At 40.6% G+C, this 24873-nt stretch overlaps 2 protein-coding genes and 1 non-coding gene across 3 annotated transcripts; all 3 read left to right on the top strand.

Moving 5' to 3' along the window:
- The first annotated feature begins 4477 nt into the window (after positions 1-4477).
- On the top strand, positions 4478-4559 carry trnal-aag (transfer RNA leucine (anticodon AAG)). The gene has a single exon. It is a non-coding gene; the product is annotated as a tRNA-Leu (tRNA).
- A 640-nt stretch (positions 4560-5199) lies between these two features.
- On the top strand, positions 5200-17384 carry naa40 (N-alpha-acetyltransferase 40, NatD catalytic subunit). The gene is made up of 8 exons (XM_071477795.1): positions 5200-5594; positions 8419-8514; positions 10716-10768; positions 11366-11461; positions 11972-12130; positions 12222-12305; positions 12711-12788; positions 13505-17384. Exons 1-8 carry the CDS (start codon positions 5589-5591, stop codon positions 13650-13652), a joined length of 720 nt encoding a protein of 239 aa, XP_071333896.1. The 5' UTR covers positions 5200-5588; the 3' UTR covers positions 13653-17384.
- A 324-nt stretch (positions 17385-17708) lies between these two features.
- b3gat3 (beta-1,3-glucuronyltransferase 3 (glucuronosyltransferase I)) lies at positions 17709-22520 on the top strand. The gene is made up of 8 exons (XM_071477794.1): positions 17709-17913; positions 18332-18439; positions 18733-18913; positions 19009-19192; positions 19292-19453; positions 19640-19726; positions 20477-20680; positions 20869-22520. The coding sequence occupies exons 2-8, from the start codon at positions 18346-18348 to the stop codon at positions 20965-20967; spliced, it is 1011 nt and encodes a 336-aa protein (XP_071333895.1). The 5' UTR covers positions 17709-17913; positions 18332-18345; the 3' UTR covers positions 20968-22520.
- Positions 22521-24873: the final 2353 nt, after the last annotated feature.

Raw genomic sequence — 24873 nt, 5'->3', positions numbered from 1 at the left:
GCAGTGTATTTCTGCACTGCAGGGCTCTCTGTGTTGAGAGAGGCCTCATCCTCATCCACCATTCTCCTCTGGTTCTTTCCACACTGCATCTGTTGATTCCCTTTCTCATCCTCCTCCCCTCTCGCCTCTCTCCTCCCTCCTGCTCTCACTTGTCTCTTGCCCTCCTTCTTCAGCCTTCTCTCAGCCTCATCCTCGCATCCTCATTCCTCTTTATCTAACCCCCTCCTTTGCTCGTCAGTCATCATCTTCCTCCTCTTCCTCGCTGCTGTTTGCCTGCATACCCTCCATTCTTGTCTGTCTATCTATCTATCTATCTATCTATCTTGTTTTTTGGCATTGTTAAGCAGAAGCCAGATATATGTGTGTGTGTATATATATATGTGTGTGTGTGTGTGTGTGTGCCAGTATATGTGCGAGTGGAGATGGGAGGAGGCAGCTTCATTATACAGTCCTGTGAGCAAATACACACTGAAGAGAATGTACAGAAAAGTGTTATATGCTAACATCTTTACAGACAGAGGACAAAAATGTAGCTAGGAGGACAAGGAGTCATTTCTCCAGTCCAGAACGAGTTGAAATGTTGATGTTTGGCTGTGTGTCTCAGCTGTATGCAGAAACAGAGGCAGGGAGACTTATACAATGCGAGTCAGGCCTCAGTATCAACTCTCTGTCCCTCGTCGCGCCCCCTACTGACACATGAAATAAATAGTTTTTCTGCCGACACTGAGAGACAGATTCCCTGAAGACAAAAGACTGTAGGCGGGGTTTAGAGCCTGGGCCATCTGCGTGCTGGGGAGAGCTGCTGTGTGAGAACCCCCTATACGAGGCCTTTATTTGCATTATGAAAAAGTGGGGAGGCTTGTGAAGATGGCCATCTCATATCCCACCAAATCAAGATCTCACAGTCATGGCCAGTGATCTCTTTACTGATATTCATCCCTTTTGTTTTGTTTTGCTGTATGTGTTGAAATGACATGAATAACTGCAAAGAACATTTTTGCCTTTTCTTTTTCTTTCCCTTTGGCATTATCTCAACAAAACCCAATATGTAGAAAAGAATTGAAATGGTAAGCTCTTCCTTCCATAAGAGCTGACATGATATGGACATGGCCATAATACATACAATATGTTATTACACCAAAAACAATAAATATTTAATGCTTTATGTGTTATATGGCCTCTGCAAGTAGAAATGTGTATTGTTTGTTTTGTTTTTTTTTGTTTTTTTACCACAAAACGAGTCACAGACAAAGAAATGCACAGTCTGTCACCCTACATAGTGACGTTATGTCTGCATATGCTGCTGTCCCTTAGACACCAGTCATCTACATCGTGTAAATAAAAGTCTACTGCATTCAAACATCTTTTACAGTGAGGGTCATTGACCACAAACAGAAGATTTGATGAAGGAATATCATTAACTCAAAATTTAGTTTACAAGCAAAAATTTAGAAAAAAAACCCCGCATAAATGATCGAACTGATAAACTCATAGTTTTTGAGCCGTCAAAAAAGCCCCAGGGTCTCTATGAGAGCTCCCAAACACATAAAAGACGTAAGTGGAACTAAAATCTCTGCCCAGTTTAGAGCTGAAACAATGAGTCGACCAGTTGATTAACATTTAATGAATCAACAGCAGACTTTTCTTTGCAATATACATAGGAATTTGGATTTTGGGCTGTCAGTTTGACAGAACGAACAGTCTGAGTACGTCAACTTGGACTTGGTATTGGTATGGACATTTTTTTTCAATATATTCTAACACTTTATAGAAAAGTGATTAATGAGTTACTGTTATTGAAAATATAGTTGGGAAGTAGTTGTAACTCTACTACTCACTGCAGAAATGATCAAATGTGCAAATTAAAGATGTCATGTTTGTGACCAATGAAATATCACAATATTTAAATGTGTATTCTCACATACACCGTAACTGATAATCCTTTTTTTTTCTTTTATGTGTTTCTTGGTAAATTAATACGTTTCTTGGTAAATATAATAATCTGCAGTGCAGTTTTGATATTGAGACACTTATGTCCTGCTACATTTCTGTATATATATATATATATATATATATACATACATATATATAAAATATTTTAAAAATAGTTTCTGTCCTTAGTTGTGCTCATGTTATTCTTTTGTGTCCTGCCGTATAACATTCCTGCAGGGACCTACAGTGTGAGTTTGATGTAGTCTTCTTTAAATTTTTGTTCTTCATAAGGAAATGAGATGCAGCTTTATCTGTTGTGCTGGAGGGAATTTTAAGCTTCACCAGCCAATGAGTTTGTTTGTAGGAACTAGCGTCAAGCTTAAAGATTCCTCAAAACGGAAGCCAAAGTTAAAATAAAAGACTGCATTTTCTATGGTGTCCCCTCATCTATCCTGTCTGGAGTTTAATTGCACTTTTGGAAGAAATAAAGGGCAACACTATGAAATGGCTGATTTCATGCCCCATATCACCACCTAGTGGTCACTGTTACTGACTGCCTCTGAAATCATGTACTGCCAGGAGCTGATTTCACCCTCTGGGGTTTTTATCATTTTATACAATGAGCAGGAGATGGGTCCCTCTTTGACCATGGACCTGCACCTGAGAGAACTGAGTAAAATGTTTCACATGTGAAACTGAAACCATGAGATGGCAACGGACTGAAATCTGCTATAACAGATCCTTGGGAACTTTTCATGTAGCGACTGGAAATCCCGAAGCCCTACTTTGTACCCTGTTAATTAAAGAAATGCAAAGACAGTTGCAGTGTCCAAGCAGCCTCTCAGTCCCCATGTCTGAAAGGACCTGAACGTTCTGTGAAATCTGCTATTACTTATATTTGTATGTTTATATGTATATTTTCCATTATTAATTAACTTAGTTTTTGTAAAATTATTTATTCATAAAAAAGATATATGTGCAGGAGTGTCTCTGAATATAGTCTAAAAGCTGTTTTCTAAGATTGTTCTCAGTTCAGACACTAAAGATTGTTCCACATATTCAAGTATTTCTACATTTTTCTTAGAAGAATCTAAACACTTCTGGTTTAATCCTTTTCAAAATCCACCCGGTGGAACTTCAAATTACAAACTGATGCACTTCAGGTTCTAGTATTCCCAGAAAGAAATGCAGGGAACATGACCTCTGTGTGCTTCAGTTATTTCAGTAATATATGCAGCTTGCTTTTATTGTAATTTGTGCATTTGAGTCATGATGATGTCATGTGGAGACAGAGACAGAGACAGATCCTGGAGCTGCTCCCTGGACAATGAATAACTGCAACTGCTTGGATGCCATGACATCACCCATGGTGATTATTGTCTGATTTCAGCTGGAAGCCCTGAATTCAAACAAAATGTACCAATACGTCAATCAGCGGAGTCCAGCTCTAATTCAGTTTAAGTGGAGAAACTTAAATGTAATTGATACCTTTATATATTCAGGTTATGACGCTCTGTTTTCCAGCATAGAGCAGTTTTGGAGGAAGAAGTTTCTGTACATCTCTACTACCCCAAATCACTGGATTAGTGGAAATCAATGTAAATTGTGTATTACTGTGCTGTATCCCATTAATCTGACTCATTATTTAATTTGAATTTATTTCACTTTACCAAAAGCTAGGGGAATTTCACATCAAAGTCACATCCACAGGCAGAGTATAAATTACACTGGCATGGCTAATATGAAACAGTGCAACACAGTGTTGGTTTACAGAGGCTGTGATATCGAGCAACCAATGTTCTAAGTAACCATTTTTTATGTGACAATGTTTATTGTTTTGTAATTACACAATAAAATGGTACACGGGTCATACCAGCTGTGTATCATTCTCAGTACATACTGTATCCATATCTAATTGTTTAATCAAACCTTGTACAGTAACAAAATAAAACAGTACTTGCAGCCATGGACATAAGGATGCATACATATACATATGTCAATTCTATTAAATGTGAATGCAAGATAAATACACATAAAAACAAGACTGTAAAATTGACAAAGACTGTCAAATTACTAAACAAATTTCCTACCATCCAAACACATCCCATTACAGCAGTTTTAACATATGCTAGAGTACTTAGATTGACTGACAGAGCATCTGAACGAAATTATATTAAAATAATATAAAGATTGTGGTGAAATGTAATAAAACTCTAACAGAGTCTACAGGGCTCCAGAATGCTCACTGAGCCTGTTGTAATCAAATTATTGTAATTGTGTTACATATAATATGTTACTCCCAACTCCCTGCATCACTGTTGTTTGTGATGGGTTATTTTAATAATGTTCTAAATAATATTCAGCCATAAATAATAACTGGAAAGGCCAAAGATGAGCCTCCGACAACGTGAAAACACGGGGGTCAAACACAAGGGTCAAGACTTTCCAAACAAGGAAACCACATTCGCGCGAAAGTAGTGGCGCCTTCAAGTGCTGTCGGAATAATGACGAACAGATAACAAGCAGAGCGAGATGATTTGTTCAAGGTAGCGTGGCCGAGCGGTCTAAGGCGCTGGATTAAGGCTCCAGTCTCTTCGGGGGCGTGGGTTCGAATCCCACCGCTGCCAAGAAACTTTTCCCTGGGAATCAGATGAAGTGACTGTACGACTGTGAAAGCACATGTGACAGCAGTCGACATGTTGGATGGCGCAGCATGGCAACATAGTGTAGGCTCTGACTCTGCTGGTGCATGTGGCTCTCATGCATTGTGAGGTCATTTGGATAATCATTCAAACCAACAAGTGATATTTTTCCACATTAGATGTATGACTTTGGTATATAGGTACATTTACTGAGGTGCTATAAGCGCAATTCAGTCTATGGGGAGCACAATTTTGAGGTACTTGTATACATTAATGTACCACTAACAATAAGCCAACAATATAATCTTTAATATATACCTCCACACAAGGCGTCATTCTGCTGCTTAAAGACTACTTCCAAATGCATTTGTTTGATAATATGTCCTTTTTTACTATATTTGAATGCAGGATTTTTTTCCCTCCTCCACCGCTCTTCAGGAAACGCAACTTTGGTTGGCATAAAAACATACATCAAGTACATCAGAAACATTACAAAGGGGCAAACGTGCGTGTTTATAAGAAAATACATTTTTTTTAAAAAAAGTACTTTTCGCGGATTTGTTGTCAGTGTTTTGTTACATTCTTGAAAGTCCATTTGGGACTCAGAAGAGTTTCAGTAGTCCGAGCTCAGGGGGGAGCACGTGAATGCGGCATGGTTGGACGCGACGGAGAGCGGAGGAAAGAAGAGGGCAAGGAAGGGACCTGTAATAAATTCAGCCTCGCATTCTTGGCGCCAATCGGACTTAAAGAGAAATAAAACAGTTCAATTTTCATTGATTGTTTTAATCAAATTTGCGCCCAGCCGCCGGTCTTCTCACAGCCGTCGGTCGGTGCTTTAGCTAGCTAGCCTCGCCAGCACACTCTCTACCGTTGTCATATTAATCTGGCCCCCTTCTCTCCGCCTGGAGTCACGATACTAATAACTCGGCACCAGCGGAGCACACGGACAATAGAGGCGTGTTTCTCCCGGGGGACCGACGACACACAGCGGCAACAACAAAAAACAAAAAAAAAATGGGGGTGAGTTTTGTCTGTTTTGCTCATGTCTCGGCGCGATGGTGTAAGAATGAAAGGGGGATGTTTTGGGGCTGGTGAATGTGTGTGGTGGTCAGGGGGGGAGAAAGAAAGAAGGAGGGAGGAAGGGACCATGGTGGAGGGATGTAGCCGTTTAGCTGCCTCCTGGTAGCCGGGTAGCAGTGAAACGTTAGCCTCTGGTTACACACAGCTTTACACGGTGTCCTCAGCATTATTACCGCATTGTCCTCTCCTCCTGTGTGCAGGGACATCTTTAGCATGCTAACTGTGCTAGCTACTCTGGAATGCCATATTAACGACGAGTGCTTTGCTAGCTATCAATGCTAATCACTTATGTGTGTGTGTGTGTGTGTGTGTGTGTGTGTGTGGAGGTTTCACCAACAAGCCAGAGTGTGCTGTGCTGGCCCACCTGGTTACAATACATCCAGGCTGGTTGGATGTGAGCAGTGTGCTCAGCAGCAGCAGCCAGGCCTGCACTCGGAGTTAGTTTCCACAACTTTATCTGGACTCTGTGAGCAGACCCGAGTTTATCCTCCACTTTCACTCCTGATAAACCAATCCACGTGTTTGCACAGCCCCAGCTCAGTCTGCAGCCTGTCTGTGCTTGGTACTGAGTTAATACTCTGAGCTGCAGTTCAGTGCATTCTTTCCCATAATTGTTACCTCTTCTGCTCAGGTCTGGATCTAATGAAGGAATGTCCGTCACTCGCCATTGTTTGTCCGTGAAGCATTAATTGACCATTTTCTGCACTTGAAACATGCCTCAGAAAACTTGATTAACATGCTGCAGCTGGATGGAGTTTCCCAAGCTCAGTAATGCAATTTCACTGTGTCGTTTGCTACACTATCAGTACATGGCTTCTTCTGATTAATCTGTGAAATGACAGAATGTAATGAAAAGATGTCATCAAAATGTTCATGAGCACAGGAGAGCAAATAGCTTTTTGTGTGTTCAGCAGTACAGGACAGATATTTAATTTGCAGTGATATAAAACAGAAAAGCAGCAAAATGTAACATATGAAATAGAGGTTTGTTAGATAAATGACTTATTAGTTGATCAAAGTAGTTTTATTTTTCTGTTAATTTTATTCATTGACAAATCTTTTTAGTGCCATTGTGCTGGGTTTCCCCCAGGAAATAGTTTAGCAGAGGTGTAAAGCCAGCTGTATCCTCCAAAGGCATCTTGTCTCATGAGCTATTTAATTTGCTGTTGATGGCTGAAACAATAGCCACACTCATTAAATGTTTAGGATCTGGATGGTGAAACAACTCCTTTGCTATTTTTCCCCCCAGAAAGTTTTATTTCATGAAAGTGTTATCATTTTATAATTGGTCAATTAATCAGAGGAGGTGGTTTTTGTGTCTTTATTTCAGGGGAGGTGGTCCACCTCCTCTATAAAACATTACAGGAAAACCTGGTGTGCAGCATCATTATTTGTAGTTGTATACTGTGTTTTACATGATGAGGCAGATTCATTTCACCAGCTGAGAACCTTTAAATTAAGTGTTATTATCAAGCCAGTTCAAGCCAAGTGTTAATTTCCCCAATAAATTACAGGTGCCAATAATTAAAAACAGCTAATAATCACTATTTCAGTTAGTTTACTATCCTGGTAGAAGCATATTATCAGCTGTTCAAGTGTGTGTTCACACTGTTGCAAGGCATAGATGCAGTCAGGGTAATGTGTGTGAATTATGGCTGCACCATTGCTGATACTAGCACTGGACATCAAGCCAGGAGCAGGATAAATTAGAGTATCAGCATCAGAGAATTTTCCCAATACTATAACACCTACATTGAGAGCAATATGCACAGTCAGCGATATAAACACTCCACTGGTTCACACAGCGTTGACAAGTGCTGGTCAAAAAAGCTACTGATGTGAATATGAATGTTTTTTTTTTTTTTAAGCTTCCTATTGTTATCTTGCTGTTGCTGTTTCAATAGACAAGATAATCATGTTCAGAACAGTGATCGGATATGTTTTTTAAGTGTTATTTGTACGTGTTGTTTTGCACGGCTGACCTGTTTGTGGTCTGAGGTCTATTGTGTGTTCTTGTCGTTATGTCTGTGTTGTCATGTTGATGTGTGTTATAAAATTCTGCTGCAAATGAGATCTGCACACAAAATATTACTGGTAATGCTCATAATTGGAGGTTTACAAATAAAAAAAGAAAACCAAAGCTGCTAAATCCAGGTGCAACTAATTTTCAAACTTCTTTTATATCGCCCTTAAAATTTCCCCTGAAGTTAAAGCTCTAACAAGGACTTTACATAAATGGTATTAACATAAAACAGACATTCCTCCCTGTTTAATCAGAGTGCACTAAACAACAACAGCTGAATGGTTAATAATGTATTTGACATTTTTGTTAGTTTGGACAAAAGCACAGTAGAACCCTGGCTCAATCCAGGACTTGTGTCATTGGACCTGAGTTGAGTTCTTTGATCCTTGTCACCAGGTCTTGTGATGTGTTTGGGATTGAGGTTTATGAACCACAGACCTGATTTATGTTTTATTTTTAGTTTTTATGAGGCTCATATAACTGTCAGTGAGGGGTGACTTGAAGCAGTTAGTGTTTGACCATCGAGTAGTGGGGCGAAAATGATCTGTCTTGTATCGTCTCCCTCTTTTCTTTAGTTTTTCCCATGTTGTTTCCCTTTTCTCTCCCCCTGAACCCTCATCATCACTTGTCCTGTCTCCTTTCAATCCTCCTGTGTTCCACACTATCCTGCTTCATCCGTGCACGTGCACTACCATCTCCACATGTTCCTTTGTTCATCTCTTCCTTGTTTCCTGTGTCCAGAGGAAGTCAAACAGAGCAAAGGAGAAGAAAGCTCGGCGTCTGGAGGAGAGGGCAGCTATGGACGCCGTCTGTGCTAAGGTGGATGCAGCCAATAAGGTAATTTGTTTGCAGAGAGACAGCTGTCATCAACTTGGAAGACTTTTTTTTTTTTTTAATTGCATGATCTCACTGAAGAAAAAGGGGTCAGGGTGTTAGCTGCTTGCTAACATTAAAACCACATAGATATTCTGCTTGTGTACTTCTGGCAGTTGATAATGGCATTGTGCTGATGTTAATAATACATGCACTCTTTGCATTTGTAAATGCGTCACATAAAAGCACCCACCACTTGGCCCTTTTTACATGCTGTTTCAGGCTTTCCAATGGATTCAGATTGCATCAAGCACAGCACTTAAAGCCTCCGCTGTGAGCTGTGATTTCTTTTATCCTCTGTCAAGTTACAGTGATAGACCAAAAGCTGGAGATGGCCTCCCTGCCCTAATTACACCCATAATTGATATGCACATGTCAGGAAAAGCCAAACACAGTGCCATATGTTTCTTTATGCATAATTAATAAGCATTATTAAGTCCTAGCCATCTAGCAGAACACACAGCAGACAGCCCCTGCAGCATGGAGGTGGGCTAGAGCATTAGTGAACTGTACAGAAACCTGGAGGAGAACAAAGCTCTCACACTCCCCTCGAGCTGAGCCGCTTCCTCAACGAGCTCTGAACAGGCCTGCCTGGGCTTATTATTTTTCTGTGTCACTTTGTCCCAAAATGTGTTTCATGCTGTTCTCTCTCCAGCTCCTCTGCACTGTTGATGTGCCAACAGAGAAGGAATGCGAGAAATTCCCCCAAAGTAACATTTATTTTGGTTTGTGCTTTGGTTTGTGCCAACAGTAGTAAATCTTGGCCTGTATTCTTGTTTCAAATGAACAAATAGGGCATTCATGGCTTTGAAGAAACAGCAGAAAACCTGAGCCTGGTTTTTGAAGTGGCAAAAGTAGGGATGTCCCAGTCATGTTTTTAAATCCTGATCCTTTAATGCTGCTGATGCCAAGTCTGAATGGATATTTGTTTTTGTTATATTTTTGTTGTCCTATGTTATTTAGCACAACAAAGAACAGCTTATGTTTAATTTTGAAAGCTACAAGATGATGCCAAAATCACAGTGACACACAATTTAAATTAGATAGACATATTCTTGTATGAAATCAGTTGTTCTTCAGGCTCAACTAAGTCTAGTTTAATTCTCATTTTATTGTAGCCTGTTGTATATTTGGCCCGCTTCTCCACAGACCGCTACCTGCTGTCCTGATCTTTCAAGATTCAGGACGTAAACAAATACATACAGAAGGATTTCAAGGAAACCGCTATTAAAAGATAACAAAATTAGTCAATTATGGTTTTGTTTTAGATGGGTGAAGGGTTTTCATTTCATGTAATGCTTAACAATAAAACAAAGTTTATTTAGTTTAACATTGAAATTTTACATGTTTGTTAGGTGGATACATTTCAGTACTGGAAAAATATCCAAATTAATGTTGTAATTGATTAAAAAATATATCTATGACAGCCAGCACCTATTGTGCATTTGTTGTGTGGTGGAAAGATGTTAAATCTGATTTGTTGAGGTCTGTAGAAATGAACAAGATAGTTTCAGTCAACAGCAGAATTTAAGAGTCAAGATTAACCTGCAGAATATCAGGTGGAAAGATGCTAAATGACCTGGTAGAAAGGAGGAGGTGGTTTAAACGTCTGCACCTATGGGCCCCAAGATCTCGTGATCTGTCCAAGAAAAGAGATATTCTTATTTTTAGGATTATGTATTCTCCCAGGACTGAGGAAAATCTGACTTTGTGGGTTTTTATTTTTTCACTGACTAATGGGACTGTAACACTAATAGCTCTGTTACTTTCCTGCTTTTATGGGCCCCAAGTAGGCAATTTACTTTTACTGTCTATTTTGGGGGAATTACTGCATTCACAAGTAAATGATTAAGTTTGATGAGAAAGTACAAAAGTGCTCGTGCACATAATACATATAATACTCATTCGTGATAAATTTGCTCATAATTTTATAGATTCATTGGTTTGTGTATAGAATGTCAGAAAACAGTGGGAAAAAAAGACACTTCAAGTATCTTGATTTGTCCAACCAACAGTTCAAAACCCAGAGAGATTTAGTTTTTATATAAGATAGAAACAGTTGGGGCTCATTGTATTAAGATTTCGTCTCAGAAAGGGAAAAGATTGTTGATAACTTTGTGTTTTGGAAAGTTTCTTCAGCTAATTTCATTCCCTTCTTCTTGCAGCTGGATGACCCACTGGCTGCCTTCCCAGCCTTCAAAAAGTACGACAGAAATGGGTACGAACTGCTTTGTATGCCTACAAAGGACTTATTCAGTGTTTCATGAAATACATACTTGTTTCATTTGCTACATGGAGGAGAGAGTTGGTCTGCTGGTGGTATTTCTTTCTGTCTCTCTCCCACTCAGAACACATTTTTCACACATTCTTTTTTATTTATCCTTTGTTTTTTCCAAGTTTTGTCCTAGTGGAACAGAAATGCACTTGAGAACTGAACTCCATACAGCTTGCGCGTTATCAGTAGTTAGCTCTGTGTTAAGAAAACAACGACAGGGCAGCAAGTACAGATCAAGTCCATCTAGTCCACAAAGGAAATTGAAATCACTATTGTCTTATGACATTTATCTAGCAAATGCAAATTCAAACACACAGAGAAAACAAAAAAAAAACAAAGGGATTTCCTTTCTTTCTATGTGATGTCCATATTCATATGTAATAACCATTTTGACCATTACTTAACTAAATATATTGATGTGATTTGTAGCCTATAGCGCCTGATTGCTAGACAGCGCCAAACTATGTGAAAGAAATCACTGATTTTTTGCAGTTTTTCACACGTAGTTGATGTTACTGACCCTGTTGTCCTCCCATCCAGGCTGAACCTGCAGATAGAGTGCAAGAGAGTGACCTCCCTCAACCCGCTGTCTGTGGAGTGGGCCTTCGAACTCACCAGAGGCAACATGCAGACACTGTAAGAAGGCTGTTGTGTCCTCTTATTGTGGTTAAAGGTGTAGTTCAGGAACAAAATGACCCATCAGTGAATGAACTGACTCACATAGATATGAATGGTAGATTAGAGGTGGGTAGAAGTGCAGACGAGCCAGAAATTCTTTGTGTGCAGCAGAATTGGAGAGTGACATGAAACAGAGTGAGATGTGGATCAGTGTGTTTTTTATGAGTACGAATTAGATCATACTCACTGAGGAGCCTGAGGAAAGGAGAGCAGAGGCAATGCAGACAGATTTGAGATGAGGCAGAGAAATTACGACAATTTATCTTCTCTCACTTTGCCAGAATTTGACTCGTGTTCAATTTAGCAAATGGCACCCAGTCAGTGGAAACTTAATTTGTTCCATTTAGAAAACAGATCCTTCCTGAGCAGCATCAGCAGAGCAGCCGGATGATGGGGAGAAATGCGAGGGTAAAATTAGCGTGTCAGGTCACGTTTGAGACGGCATATTTTCTTTCTACTTTGCTGCAGGTACGAGCAGAGCGAGTGGGGGTGGAAGGAGAGGGAAAAGAGGGAGGAGATGAACGACGAGAGGGCGTGGTACCTGCTGGCCCGCGACGGCGACTCCGCCCCCGTGGCCTTCTCTCACTTCCGATTCGACGTGGAGTGTGGGGAGGAGGTTTTATATTGGTAAGGTACCAATCCATGAGTCTAGCAGTAGTTTGTTTTTTAAATTCTAATTTCACCTCTCTTATTTTAACCTGTTGTCTTGACTCTCCAGCTACGAGGTGCAGTTAGAGAGCAGAGTCCGGAGGAAAGGACTCGGCAAGTTCCTCATCCAGATACTACAGCTCATTGCTAACAGGTAAAAACTACAGCTGCCATTATGGCTGTGTGACCTTGTGTGAAGTTTAGATGCTGTTGGGCTGGGGTGTGGACGCACAACCTTGTGAAACTGGATGGATGCTTGTATTCTCTGCCAATAGCTGTAAAAATATTTTTGTAACATCTTGCAATGGCCTCTAAGGCTCATTTCAGACAGGCCAACGAACTGTTTATATTTTCATTTGGTTCATATACTACAGGATTTCACACCAGCAAACATGGGTGTAAGCGATGTAAGATTTAAAATATTTACAATTTAACACATTTGTTAAACCTGTTTTGATGAGAAGCACTGGATGTAAACAGTAACCTCATGTCCATCACATGCTTCAGGCATGTGAAACTAAAGTAAATATGTATATATGCATATGTGCTTTCTGTGCAGCACACAGATGAAGAAAGTGATGTTGACAGTTTTCAAACACAACCACGGGGCTTACCAGTTCTTCAGAGAAGCTTTACAGTGAGTATACTGCTCATGCAAAGACTGTGTGCTTTCTTTTTCTTTAATGGAGAAGCTTAAGGAAAGACTTGCAGTGTTTGTAACATATAGTCATTCATTGTGAACAGGGTGAATTAAATAACATCAAAAATATCTGTTGATGCATGAAGAAAATGGAGCAAACTCAAAGCTGACCATAATCTAAAGCACAAATTAGGGATGTTCAGTTTGAATTTTTTTTCTCTGACCGATAGTTGATGCTTGTTAACCAACCGTAAACCATCAACTGACCAGATTAAAATGCACTATTTAGAATAGACAAGTGTTACCTACTAAAAAATACCATTACTCAGGGGTGTAAGTGGACTGGACCGATCTGAAGTGTCTAAACATTGGTCCTTTTAACTTCATTGTTGCAGAAAAAGTGACGCCGTACTTTCCTGGAGCACATAAAACATGTACATTGCAGAATTGTCTGACTGGCATTCCACCTTAAATAAAAATAAACAGGCCAGGCCTTCCCTTAGTCCTCATAATAGTGGACAGCTTGTCTATTGGTTTTTTTCAGAAATGGTAATATGCCGACCTGCTGTGGGGTTATCCCTGCAGTGGAGAGCACCTGCTCAGATGGTAGTGACGTCCCAGGATATTTTAACTGTGTAGCTGATGGTATTAATGGGCATTAATAATTGCCTCTTTTGTCCTTGTTAACTTAACGCCTCTCTCGACACCTCTAGGTTCGAGATCGATGAAACTTCGCCGAGCATGTCCGGTTGCTGCGGCGACGACTGCTCTTACGAGATCCTGAGCCGACGGACCAAACATGGCGAGGCCTCGGCGGGACACACCCACGGGGGCGGGCACTGCGGGGGCTGCTGCCACTGATTCGACTTCAGTTAGACCTTACGATTGGTTAAAAGCCAGCAACTTTCATGGCTGTGTGTGAAAGCTTGAGCTGCCTGCTCTTCTGCAAACATTATGAGTTTGAACGGCCCTCTCCACGGCCGTTAAAAACCAACCGATGGTGGAATACCTGGCTTCAGATATTAGTGTTGCATAATGGATTGAGATTTGTGTGTCTTTTTGTGTATTCCTGCTACAAAAGCAGTATGCAGTGTGAGCTTTCACACATAGCTCCTGTTTGTCGTTTCCTACTTCTTGGTTCAATGTCCAAGCCATCTTTTCTCATTCTCTTGTTCCACTTAACAACTATTAGTAGTTCCCAGTCAACGAGAAGCTTTTTGCTGCCATTCTTTACCACCACAGTCAACCTCATCCCATCCTGCTCCTATCTCCTGACGTGCTGTACTGTATTGAGTCATTCTGCAGCGCTGCTTAAACTGTGGTTTGGGACCTAAAATTGGATACTGGCCTGGGGCTGTGTTATTAACTCATTACCTCTAGTCAGAACCTCTTAAGCTTAAGGATAGAATTTATCTATTGTCATAAATTCTGCTAAGTTGATAAATCATGCCCTAACTCGAATGACCTCTGATACTACACAAGATCAGTTCAATAATACAGCCCCTGATTTCCTTAGGACCTCACAGTGAGGCTAGCTTGTGTCACTGAACAGGGTCCCAGGATGAGGCTGAATGTACTGAAATTAGGTCCCCTTGAAAAACGGTCTAAGAAGCCCTGCTTTACTGTAACATTACCTGTTGTAACACAAGTTATATGCAGATATGGCTTGTAAGCACTGCAGCTAGCAGCAACTGCACTGTTTTTAACCACATTTGCCCGCCATACTACTGTTACACGAATACAGTACACCATTAGCGCTACCCATCTTCTCTATTCAGGTGATACCTAAATGTGTAGACGTCTCTATGGCTTTTATTTGTTATAACTTATGAGACGAGATGTCCAAGATTGCCTTTTTCTTTCTTTCTTTATTACGTCTTCTCCTTTCTCCTAGTGAATTCAGTTAAAAAAAAAAAAATCTTCAGTTTCTCATCTGTTGCTGTAAATCTGCATCCAACCCAGAAAATAACCCCAGTATGATCCTCTTGCTGTAACCCCCCCCCCCCCCCCCCCATTTCCTAATCAGAGGTACAAGTCATGGTCTGAAACCGTTTGTTTCACTGCATCATTCGCTCATTTTTCACACTTTCTTCCCGCCGTCTTTTCCTCCTCTCCGTGCTTATACCTGCAAATGGGAGATTAACTTTCAGATACTACATTTTCCCCACGCTTCAGTTCTGTGAAGAAAACTCACTTCCTCTCTGCTTTTTGTTCATTGTGCCTCCGTTCTCTGTCCATGTCGTAAAGGCGCTGGCGATGACAGCTGACACATTTATGTTGCTCTCATCGTTAGTCGCCTTTGTGCAGACGCATTACTCCTGCTTGCCTCTTAGTTCACTTTGTTCCCAAGAGGTACTAATGATAAACAAATTGATGTTGACGCTACTTTTAGCTGTATTTAAAAAAACTACTAAAACCACCCTCCATCCCTTCTCACATATTTTGTTAGCATGAGCAAATCATATTGATTTAACATGGATGAAAATTGGTAGACGTCACCACTTCATTATACGGCCGTTTGAAGCTGATGAATGCTATTAACTTGGAGGAAGGAACATAGATGGATGGATGGGTGGATGGATGATAGAAGTCATTAAAGAGCAGTGAAGGCGTTTTTATGGTCGTTATTCCTCTCTCCTCAGTCGTGACGTGTTTTCCCAGCCCACTGTCATTAGCTTGCATGACAAGATTTAAAAATGTTTAACAAAACTCGTAGTTAAAATCAGGATTACACAACAGCGATGCTGCTTCTGAACTGTAGCTGCACTGTTTGAACCTGTATCTAAAGTCCTCATGTGGTTCTAATGGCGTTACTTTAATAATTCTTACAAATCTCCCATGAACGTCTGTGCATGTTAGAAGTATGTGAAAGGGAGAGTTGTGTGAAATTGAAAGATAATGCTGGGGTTTGGTATAGCTTAAAGCATCTTAGCACAAAGTCAGTACTGTGAGGTTTGAGAAGTTCTACTGCACATCTGCTGCCCCAGAATAATCTTACTTTGACGCCTGAAGGAGTCCCACTGAGGATTTTAGATACCACTTTACTAGTCAACCTAGAAAGGCTGCTGTAACCACTTCAACCTTTTTAATTCCATATCTGTTTACAAAACCTTCAGGGTATTTTTGGACCGTTTTGAGCGCTAGTCGCCTGGATTCGACGCCCTATCTAGAAACCACCATAAAACCCTTTAATTCCAGGACTGTAGTCAGTTTGTACAGACTTTATGTGCGGGCTAGAGGAGTGAAAAGATGATTCTTAATGCTACTGTGGATGCAAATATTCCTCTGTCTGATATGGCTGAGAGGGCCTTAACATGATACGGTTTGAAATGCTTTTGTAAAACAGGTCATATCATTAAGGCTCGACTTGAGATTTCATGCAGATTATTGCCTGGTTAAATATGTGAAAGAGGGGAGACTGAAATGTGAAGTAGACAGACACTTTCTTAGAACCACCTAAATACTGAAATAATCTCTGTTATACAAGAACAAAGATGTTACTGTCATAAAAAAAAAAAACCCTTGTGGATTACTAAGTCCAGATCCTGGGGTGAAAGTTCCTGGTTGTTTCCAGAGTGGGTGGAGACAATAAAATATTCATGTAAAAAAATATTCAGCACCTGTAGACGACATATTGGTGTCTCATGCTTATTTGAACTCTGATCATGAACAACAAAAATGATTAAACAACATACTGCTTGTTTTAGTTCTAGACTGACTTCTGCTAAGTACAGTAATTCATTTTTTTGTACTGCATAGGTTACAGTAAAAAGAGGATGTTGTACATAGTGGTAGTATATCAACCGACTGACAGTCTCTCTCTCAGGTTAATCAAACGTAATCAAACCTCATCTGTTTTACTTAACAGCCATCTTGTCAGTTTGGTGTTCACTGAGATTGGATTGGCTGCAGCTCTGAACCAGAGTCTTTTTTTTGTGTTGTACCATAATATTTAAGGAAATTCTGATTTGAAAAACCTCATCTAAATATTCTACTTTTAAGACAACTGAGATAGTGATAACACTACTTTTCAGGAGGTGATTTTAGTTTTTATGTTATGATGCAGTAAAAGAAAAGGCTTAGAAATAGCTTTAAAGCAAATATGACGCAAAGTTTGAACTGACTCTGGATCAGCGCTCAGTGGTTACATTCAATCCAGATAGGTGGGCTGTGTTTAAAAAAAAAAACGAGAAAAAAAAAACAAAGGCTCACTTGAACTAAAAATGCATTTGTGAAAATATCTTGAGTTGGTAAATGAGCCTAAACTTAACAAGTTTATTTTGAAGTCAGTGAGTACTTTTATTTTAGAAAATGGTTACATACCCTCACAGATCCTTCTCTTGGTCTTTTCTCTATGTATATATATAAGCTGTTGTGGATCCATGTTCATTTTCATTTCTTGGCCTTATACAGGTGAAACACTTTTTTAAACATGATGTTGAGAAAAAACAAAAAACAAAAAAAACCCTCCATGTTTGAGAGTGAGTGTTAAAGTCCTGTCCAAATGACAATGAAAGGGAAAACTAAGTCATTCTGCCTTGTCAGTGTTTTATTTGTATGTTACAAATAAAGGAAAGTTGATTGACTTTTCAAGAGATGCCCTTTTGTTTTTTTTTCATGTATAACGTTTTTTGTTTTTGTCTTTGTCAAATTGTATTAAGTCAATTACGAGACACTGAGGGAAAAATTGTGATGTTAAATCAACCAATTGACTAAGTAAAAATTTTTATACAGCATGTCACAATTTTGACTCAAAAAATCATGATGAGATATTAACTTTTTGTCTTTTTTATTTTCTTAGTTGAAATGGGCTTCCACAGTAATAATAATAAATAATAATAAATGTTTTTTTTACACTATACTAGGGGAATGGAGGTTTCCCGGATTCATGTGGAACTATTAGTGAATGCCCACATTGTGAGGGGACTCTTTACTGTGTTGCACTGAAACCGGAAGTTGTTGGTACATTGCTGCAAAAAAAAAAAAATGCCCTAGCTAAACCGAATGAATGGATGCTGTGATGCACTGAGGTGCCTTTGCTCACATCTGTCCAAGATGACATGAACATTTCAGCCCGTAATTCAACCCTCTCGCTTCTGTCTTCCACGAATTCCCGCCGCTGGTAAGTGCATGAAGATGATAGTCGAGCTATTTTCTGTTAAAACAAATTGTCAGGCTAACATAGCTTAGCTTAAACTGATTTATCATCAAGTTTAATGCATATTCATATCGGCTATTCCCGAGAAGGTCGTTCTCAGGAATAGCATCTTCAGCTTTAACGTTTTACGCTTAGCCTCACGAACAATGCGAGGCTCCTGTGGCTGAACAGGAATGCTATCCCTCTTAGCTACTCAGCTAAATGTTGAGTGGCAGTTGAGAAACTGAATTTTGGCCCAGTTTAACACATTTAAACACCACTAGGTCCTCAGTTACAAAAGAATTAACACCTGATAACGGAATAAAATGTAATCAAAAATAGTTGGAGAATAGCACACTGTGATTGTTGATGTTTTACATGTCCTGTACTGTGATCCTTTCAGCTGGTCAGGGTACCATGGCAACGAGGATGAAGCTGAAGCTGAAGACCGTGTTTGTGCTGTACTTCATGGTCTCCCTCCTGGGCCTCGTCTATGCATTGATGCAGCTTGGTGAGTGGTCAGCATGCAGATTCTTTTGAAACTTGATCCATCACTCTGATAAGCAGTGACCATGAATACATAAACTTAGGTCCGTGTGACAGAGACAAGGACCTTCAGGGAAGGTCCAAAATAGATATACTCATCAGTTTTTGGTGAAAATACCCCAGAGTTATGACAGACTGCTAGATGTACTCCTATGCTACCAGTAAACATTTAGAATGTAAGACATACACTGTAAAATAAATTTCTTTTTCGTTGTACCTGAAGCTGCCTTTGACTGTTTTGTCCCTGATGCTTTGCAGGTCAACGCTGCGACTGCACAGAGCATGACATGCCCAAAGACCGTACTATATCTCGGCTGCGGGGGGAGCTGCACCGTCTTCAGGAGCAGATAAGGAAGTCGGAGGCGACCAAACAACCCCAGAAACAGCCAGCCAAGCCCTCTCTGCCCACCATCTTTGTCATCACCCCAACATATGCAAGGTGGCCCTCCTTAGCCCCTCTCCTCCCTCCTCTGTTACGCTCCATTTCCCCTCACACAGAAACTTACCGTTCCTCTGATTTCCATCTCTGTCCAGGCTGGTGCAGAAGGCGGAGCTGACTCGTCTGTCCCAGACATTCCTCCATGTTCCTCAACTCCACTGGATCGTGGTGGAAGACTCTCCTCATAAGACGCCACTAGTGACTGACCTCCTTGTGAAGAGCGGCCTGACCTACACACACTTACACATGCCCACTGCCAAGGACCGCAAACTCCAGGAGGTGGGTGGAGACAGGGTGGCGATTTGTGGGGACAAAGGTTTGTCTACATTTTTGTCTTCTTTGATTTGAATCAAATGCAATGCTCATTCTCCACCTCAGGGTGACCCCAGCTGGCTGAAGCCCCGTGGAGTGGAGCAGAGGAATGAGGGTCTACGGTGGCTCAGAGAGGACAGGAGGGCTCAGCCAGGTGGAGACAACCAGCAGGGAGTGGTTTACTTTGCTGATGATGACAACACATACAGCCTGCAGATATTTGAAGAGGTGGGTTTTGTGACTGTTTTTTTTATTATTATTCTCAGAAGGGACTTGTTTAGTCTGTTATGATGTCTACAAGGTTTATGGCTGGGAAATTATGCGTGTGTGTGTGTGTGTGTGTGTGTGTTAAACGTCCCATGATTGAACAAGAAAAACAAATGCCCTTTTGTTTTTTGGGGGGTTTTTTTTCAGATGAGGAGTACCCAGCGAGTTTCAGTGTGGCCAGTGGGGCTGGTTGGAGGGATGAAATATGAGAGGCCTGTGGTTGAAGGAGGAAAGGTGGGTGCTTCCTGTGTTCTGGTTTGTCAACTGTGGAACTGAAGGAACTGATCCAGAGTTGACGACTCTGAAAAGCCCATGTTTTGCTTCATTTAAGAGAAACAAATTACACACTGTAAAGATAATGTTCGTGTGACTGTCTTTGATATTAAATCATTCAATCTTTTAAGAAATACAAACATTACATAATTGTGATGTATTACAAACAGATGATATGTGATTTGGATTTGACAAAAAAAAATTTACTATATTTCCAGGGCTTTCAACTGAATCGCACAGTCTTCTTCAGCGGATACATTTCTTTGTTGTCATGGAGATTGTTGCTTGTCATGTGACTCACATGTGGTTCTATGGTCATGAGAACTGAGCAAACCAATCTGCTGAGGAAGGCTGTAAAATGCAATTGAAAGCTCCTGAAAATGGTAGTAAGTAGACCCTTGAGTTAGGAGAGATTGGGAATGAACATTCAATAAACTGTGACAATCTCTGTTACTTTTTCTGACTCATATTCATTGATATTGATCTTTTTTTTTTTTTTTTGAAAAACCAGACCATTGTAAAAACACCAGTTACACACAACAGCACAACCTATTAAAGTTGATATCTGTGGGCTCTGACAGTATCAGCAGGTCTCTTCTCTTAAAACCTCAGTGGTTGCTTTTAATGTTTTATCGGCCAAACTGAATTCTTAACAACAACAAATGTTTATGAGTGTTGTGATTATTATACATATATGATTATTCTTCCAAGGTGGTTCGCTTCCATACCGGCTGGCGTCCCAGTCGCCCCTTCCCAATGGACATGGCCGGCTTTGCTGTGTCCCTCAAACTGGTCCTGGCCAATCCAGAGGCTTGTTTTGACGGAGAGGCACCAATGGGCTTCCTCGAAAGCAGCTTCCTTCAGGGATTGGTTACAATGGACGAACTGGAGCCTAAAGCGGACAACTGCTCTAAAGTATGAGCGACCATATAATGAAATTTGTGAATCATCTATCGTGAAATCTAAAGCAAAGATGTGATACAATTAGCAGTTGCATATTTATATTTTTAAGCAAAATGTAGTGTTTAATTTTATGTCCATTCATTATGTGTGTGTGTGTGTGTGTGTGTGTGTGTGTGTGTGTGTGTGTGTGTGTTTTGTAGGTGCTGGTGTGGCACACACGGACAGAGAAACCGAAGATGAAGAGAGAGGAGGCTCTGCAGGCTCAGGGACTGGGTTCAGACCCTGCTGTGGAGGTCTGAGGAATACACACGCACACAAACACAAACACACTCACACACACAGTAAAGCATATTCTGCTGTTTAATGCTGCATATGGTACTCTGCGTTGTAAATATTGTAAAACAGAGAATGATCTGTTAGAGGTGACATTTAAATTTACCTGGTTATGACTGTTTGTTTTGTTGTGTCGGGTAGTAAATGTACGTGTGTGTGTATATATTGAGTGAGTGTGTGTGTTGTTGTAACTGTACTGACTGTATGTTAGTGTACTTATCAGGGTTTGCTTTGGTTTTAGTGAGTTAGACGTCTTCATTTAGCAGTACAGGGGATGAGATCAAACAGTTGCCTGACGGGGGCGCCAGATTAAAATTCAGTAAAGCCATGCAGTAACACCACCAGTACATTTTTGCCTAAAGCTGGAGGAGCAATCCCGTCTTACTACAGACTTGCATACTCGTATCGTTCGTGGGGTTGTACATGTTGTGCTCAATGGAAATCCTGCAGTGTGACCCATTCCTGGCAGCAGTTCGATATTTTTCTGGTTCCATCTCCTGTCTCTGTTCCCTCTGTTGCTTGTATCTAATCTGTACCCGGCTTCATCAGTTCAACCGCCAACATGGCTGATTTCTGCCTGAGATGCAGTTGCCATGGAGCACTTTATTCACGCATGGCTTCTGTTTTTGTGAAACTAGTGTCCGTAAGTCCGTACTCAGCCAAAAAGATGCTTTTGTTATCATCATCAGAGGCATGACCATAGTCTTTATTTAGTATTGTGGAGCAAAGACGGCACTATGGTGCATTTTTTTGAAAGTAAACAATATTCATAGCATACACAGCAGCCACAAAACACAAACGGGGAACAAATCCTTGTAACTGGTTGTTGCCTTGTCTTTATTATGCTCTGATACACCTGTGTTAAAAACACAATAAGTACAACTTGGCAACACTATACTGCAACACAGACATAACAAATAATGAGATGCAATGGTTCCACAGTGTAGCTTTAGTGATAGAGCTCAGAGCTGGTTTTCATTAGTGTCATGGCAACAACAACTAGTTCAACAAGTATTTTTACGTGTATCCTTATAGTGATGCTTTTTGTGGAATCAATTTAGAAGCTCTGATTAAGGGAACGACACTATTGATGCTCATATAAATTCTTTATGCAATAACAGAATACAAAACATGGCCTTCATGTTACATTTACATTTGCCTTTAATAGACAAAAAAAAAATCCCTGGTATTTTACACAAGCAGTATTTCAAAACTATATTTGAAAAAAGAAGCTTCAAATATAAATTGAACTACTCAGTGTGTGCTTGATTATCTTTCATGACATCCTCAGAAATCAGAAGAATGACGAGGAAAGTGACATTAAAGTTTGAACAAGTGCTCCTCAAATACTGTTGTACGATACTGTAAAAACAGCTAGTGCCTGCTTACGTGTAATTAGTGCCTGTAAGTCAGTTCTATGCTGGTGTATAAGGTATTTATTACTGTAATATTCTTTACATTGTATATTGTGATCATGTCTGTTCCTGGTCTTGAAAATAAACCTAGTTAATGTAAAACACACGTTGTCATTGCCTCTTTTCAGACCTCAGTGGTGCTTACCCACCTGTGAACTGTCTCTGAACTGTCAGGGGGCAAAAAAAAAACGATGCAGTGGTGCATGTTTGGTTTACTGCCCCCTGCCATGTCTCTGCAACGTGAGGCTGCCAATCTGGTGAATGCAACTACAGTGCAGTAGTCTTTGGTTCAGACTTTGGGTTCATGTTTCACTTGTGGTGATATGCGATCAATAAGAGGGAGGGATTTGGATACAGAAGAACAGGTCTGTGTGCAGATGACAAGCTGAAGGATGGCAAAGTTCATAGATTTTATCTTCTGCAGAAGTCACACAAAACATAGGAGCATAGTCCTAGTACAAAAATGGAGGCCCTCAGTGTTCAGGCACGTACAGAAGATGTTTCACTCAGTGTGTGGTCCACATCCTATTAAACTGCTACATTACATCCAGGCCCCTCAGATGGTCGGACATGGGGCTCCTGTCTGTCCCTCGCACTCACTTTAAATGTAGAGATGTCGACCAGATCTGCCCCATCCGTCGACGCTTTAACATCTCTGCTCAAAACATATTTATTCTCATTAGCATTTGAGCCAACATAATCTCTCCCTGCTTTGGTTTGCTTGCTCTGTGTGCTCCCTGTGTTGATTGTATTTTTTTCTCGATGTTGTACAGCACTTCGGTCAGCTGTCTGCTGTTTTTAAACGTGCTCGATAAATAAATTTGATCTGAATTGAGGTTGAATTATTAGCATTTAGATTTGTGTGAATTTTGAATGTGAGCTCGTGTTAAAATGTTTGTAAGCTCAAGGACACAGCCTCTCAGGAGGAGAGTCACACTGCCAAAATAAAACTCTATTATGGCTGCACTAAAGGGTTAAAGCTTACATGTGTGGGTCCTGAATTAAGTGAAATAAGAAAAAAAGTATCTAAGGATCTTTTGAATCATGTTGAGTTGGGTTTTGAGATAATTGTTGAAAATGGTCTGCTATGATGCGCTCTTTCAGACTGGCAGTAGTAGCGTGAGTAGATGCCACACACATGATTTTGCCTTTCTGTGCTGCTGCAGTTAAATGTGACCATGTCAAACTTTGTGCATACATTTCCCTGCATTTGTCCCTTTCCTTTATTTATGGCCTATTTCTTGCAACACATTTTGGCTTCTTTTAAAAAAGGGTTAGCGGACTTGACTAAGAAGTTGAACGACTGTCTGAACTTTGCCTTATTTGAAAGGCAGCCAGCAGAACACCTGCTCCCTGTCTGAGTGTCAGGTAGAGGCTCATCTGTGACTGAACCCTGTCACACTTTACAGACTTGTTTTTCTGCTGTTTTCACCGCATCAAAATCAGCACTAGTCGTTAAACTACAGCTACCAAAAGGCATAACTTGTCCCTGCTTGACGGTGACCATGGCAACCTGCTCCCAGCGTCCGGCAACGTCATCGGTGAGTACCCACACAGGTGGGGAATCACACCTCAACACAGCTGAGGTTTTTACAGGCCTGTGTGATTGACAGCTGTTAACACCCTCTCCGCAGGGAAGTGGCCAGCTTCATTACCATATATGGAGTGAAAAGGAGGCGCGAGCGTACTTCGTCACACAACACACTCACACAGGGCTCTTAAGATGAAGGTGCCGTGGGAGGTGAGTAAGAGTTGCTGAAGTCACATGTCATCTTTGAACCACGATGATTCACTCACAGACACACACACACACACACAACTGCATTTGTTGTCTACACTGAACCTGTGTCTGTAACTTTTAAACTATCATCTACACTGTCAGGCTTTCACTCATTAATAACACATACCACTCTCCATTAGTGTGTGTGTGTGTCCTCACAGTTGCACAGTATGCATGTGTGTGCATGTACAAGAAGGTGTGTGTGTGTGTGTACTGTACATCCTGAAGCTGAGTTAAGTAAAACAGGCATGGCGATAATAACCCAACACACACACATACACACACAGCTGAGTAGCTCCCACTCCCTGTCCCACCTAGACGCAGTGTTTACCTTCCAAACAGTCAGATAACATTCAGTGACCAAGCTCATTCATTTTATCTGTAGACACACATGCTTTCCATTAGGCTTTACCTGCTTATCAGCGAAGAATAGTGTTTTAGACACATTAGTGGATATGAAGGCAGCTGACCTTATTTCAGTGGCAGACATTTTGAACTTGGGTCAGACACTGTACGTCTCAAACTAAAACACACTGATGTTTCTCATGAATGTTATTAATTTTGTTAGTAAATCAAGATAATCTAATCAAGCTCAGGGTTTCCAAAGGACTTATTTGTGGAGGTATGCTACTGTATGGGACTTAAGCATGGTCTGCAGGTTTACTAATGGTTCATCA

Source organism: Trachinotus anak, unplaced genomic scaffold (assembly GCF_046630095.1).
Source record: "Trachinotus anak isolate AG129_WGS33_773 ecotype Australia unplaced genomic scaffold, CSIRO_AGI_Tana_v1 ptg000005l, whole genome shotgun sequence".
Classification (NCBI taxonomy): Eukaryota; Metazoa; Chordata; class Actinopteri; order Carangiformes; family Carangidae; genus Trachinotus; species Trachinotus anak.
This window is presented reverse-complemented; position numbering and strand designations above follow the sequence as displayed.

What these genes read in the sequence shown, in the direction of transcription:
- naa40 (XM_071477795.1), top strand. An exon ending in AGAGGCAACATGCAGACACT is followed by an intron (nt 11,462 to 11,971) that starts GTAAGAAGGCTG and finishes ACTTTGCTGCAG; the next exon opens with GTACGAGCAGAGCGAGTGGG. An exon ending in GGGGAGGAGGTTTTATATTG is followed by an intron (nt 12,131 to 12,221) that starts GTAAGGTACCAA and finishes TTGACTCTCCAG; the next exon opens with CTACGAGGTGCAGTTAGAGA.
- b3gat3 (XM_071477794.1), top strand. Translation starts at nt 18,346, where the DNA reads ATGGCAACGAGGATGAAGCTGAAGCTGAAGACCGTGTTTGTGCTGTAC. An exon ending in ATCACCCCAACATATGCAAG is followed by an intron (nt 18,914 to 19,008) that starts GTGGCCCTCCTT and finishes ATCTCTGTCCAG; the next exon opens with GCTGGTGCAGAAGGCGGAGC. An exon ending in AAGCGGACAACTGCTCTAAA is followed by an intron (nt 20,681 to 20,868) that starts GTATGAGCGACC and finishes TGTGTTTTGTAG; the next exon opens with GTGCTGGTGTGGCACACACG.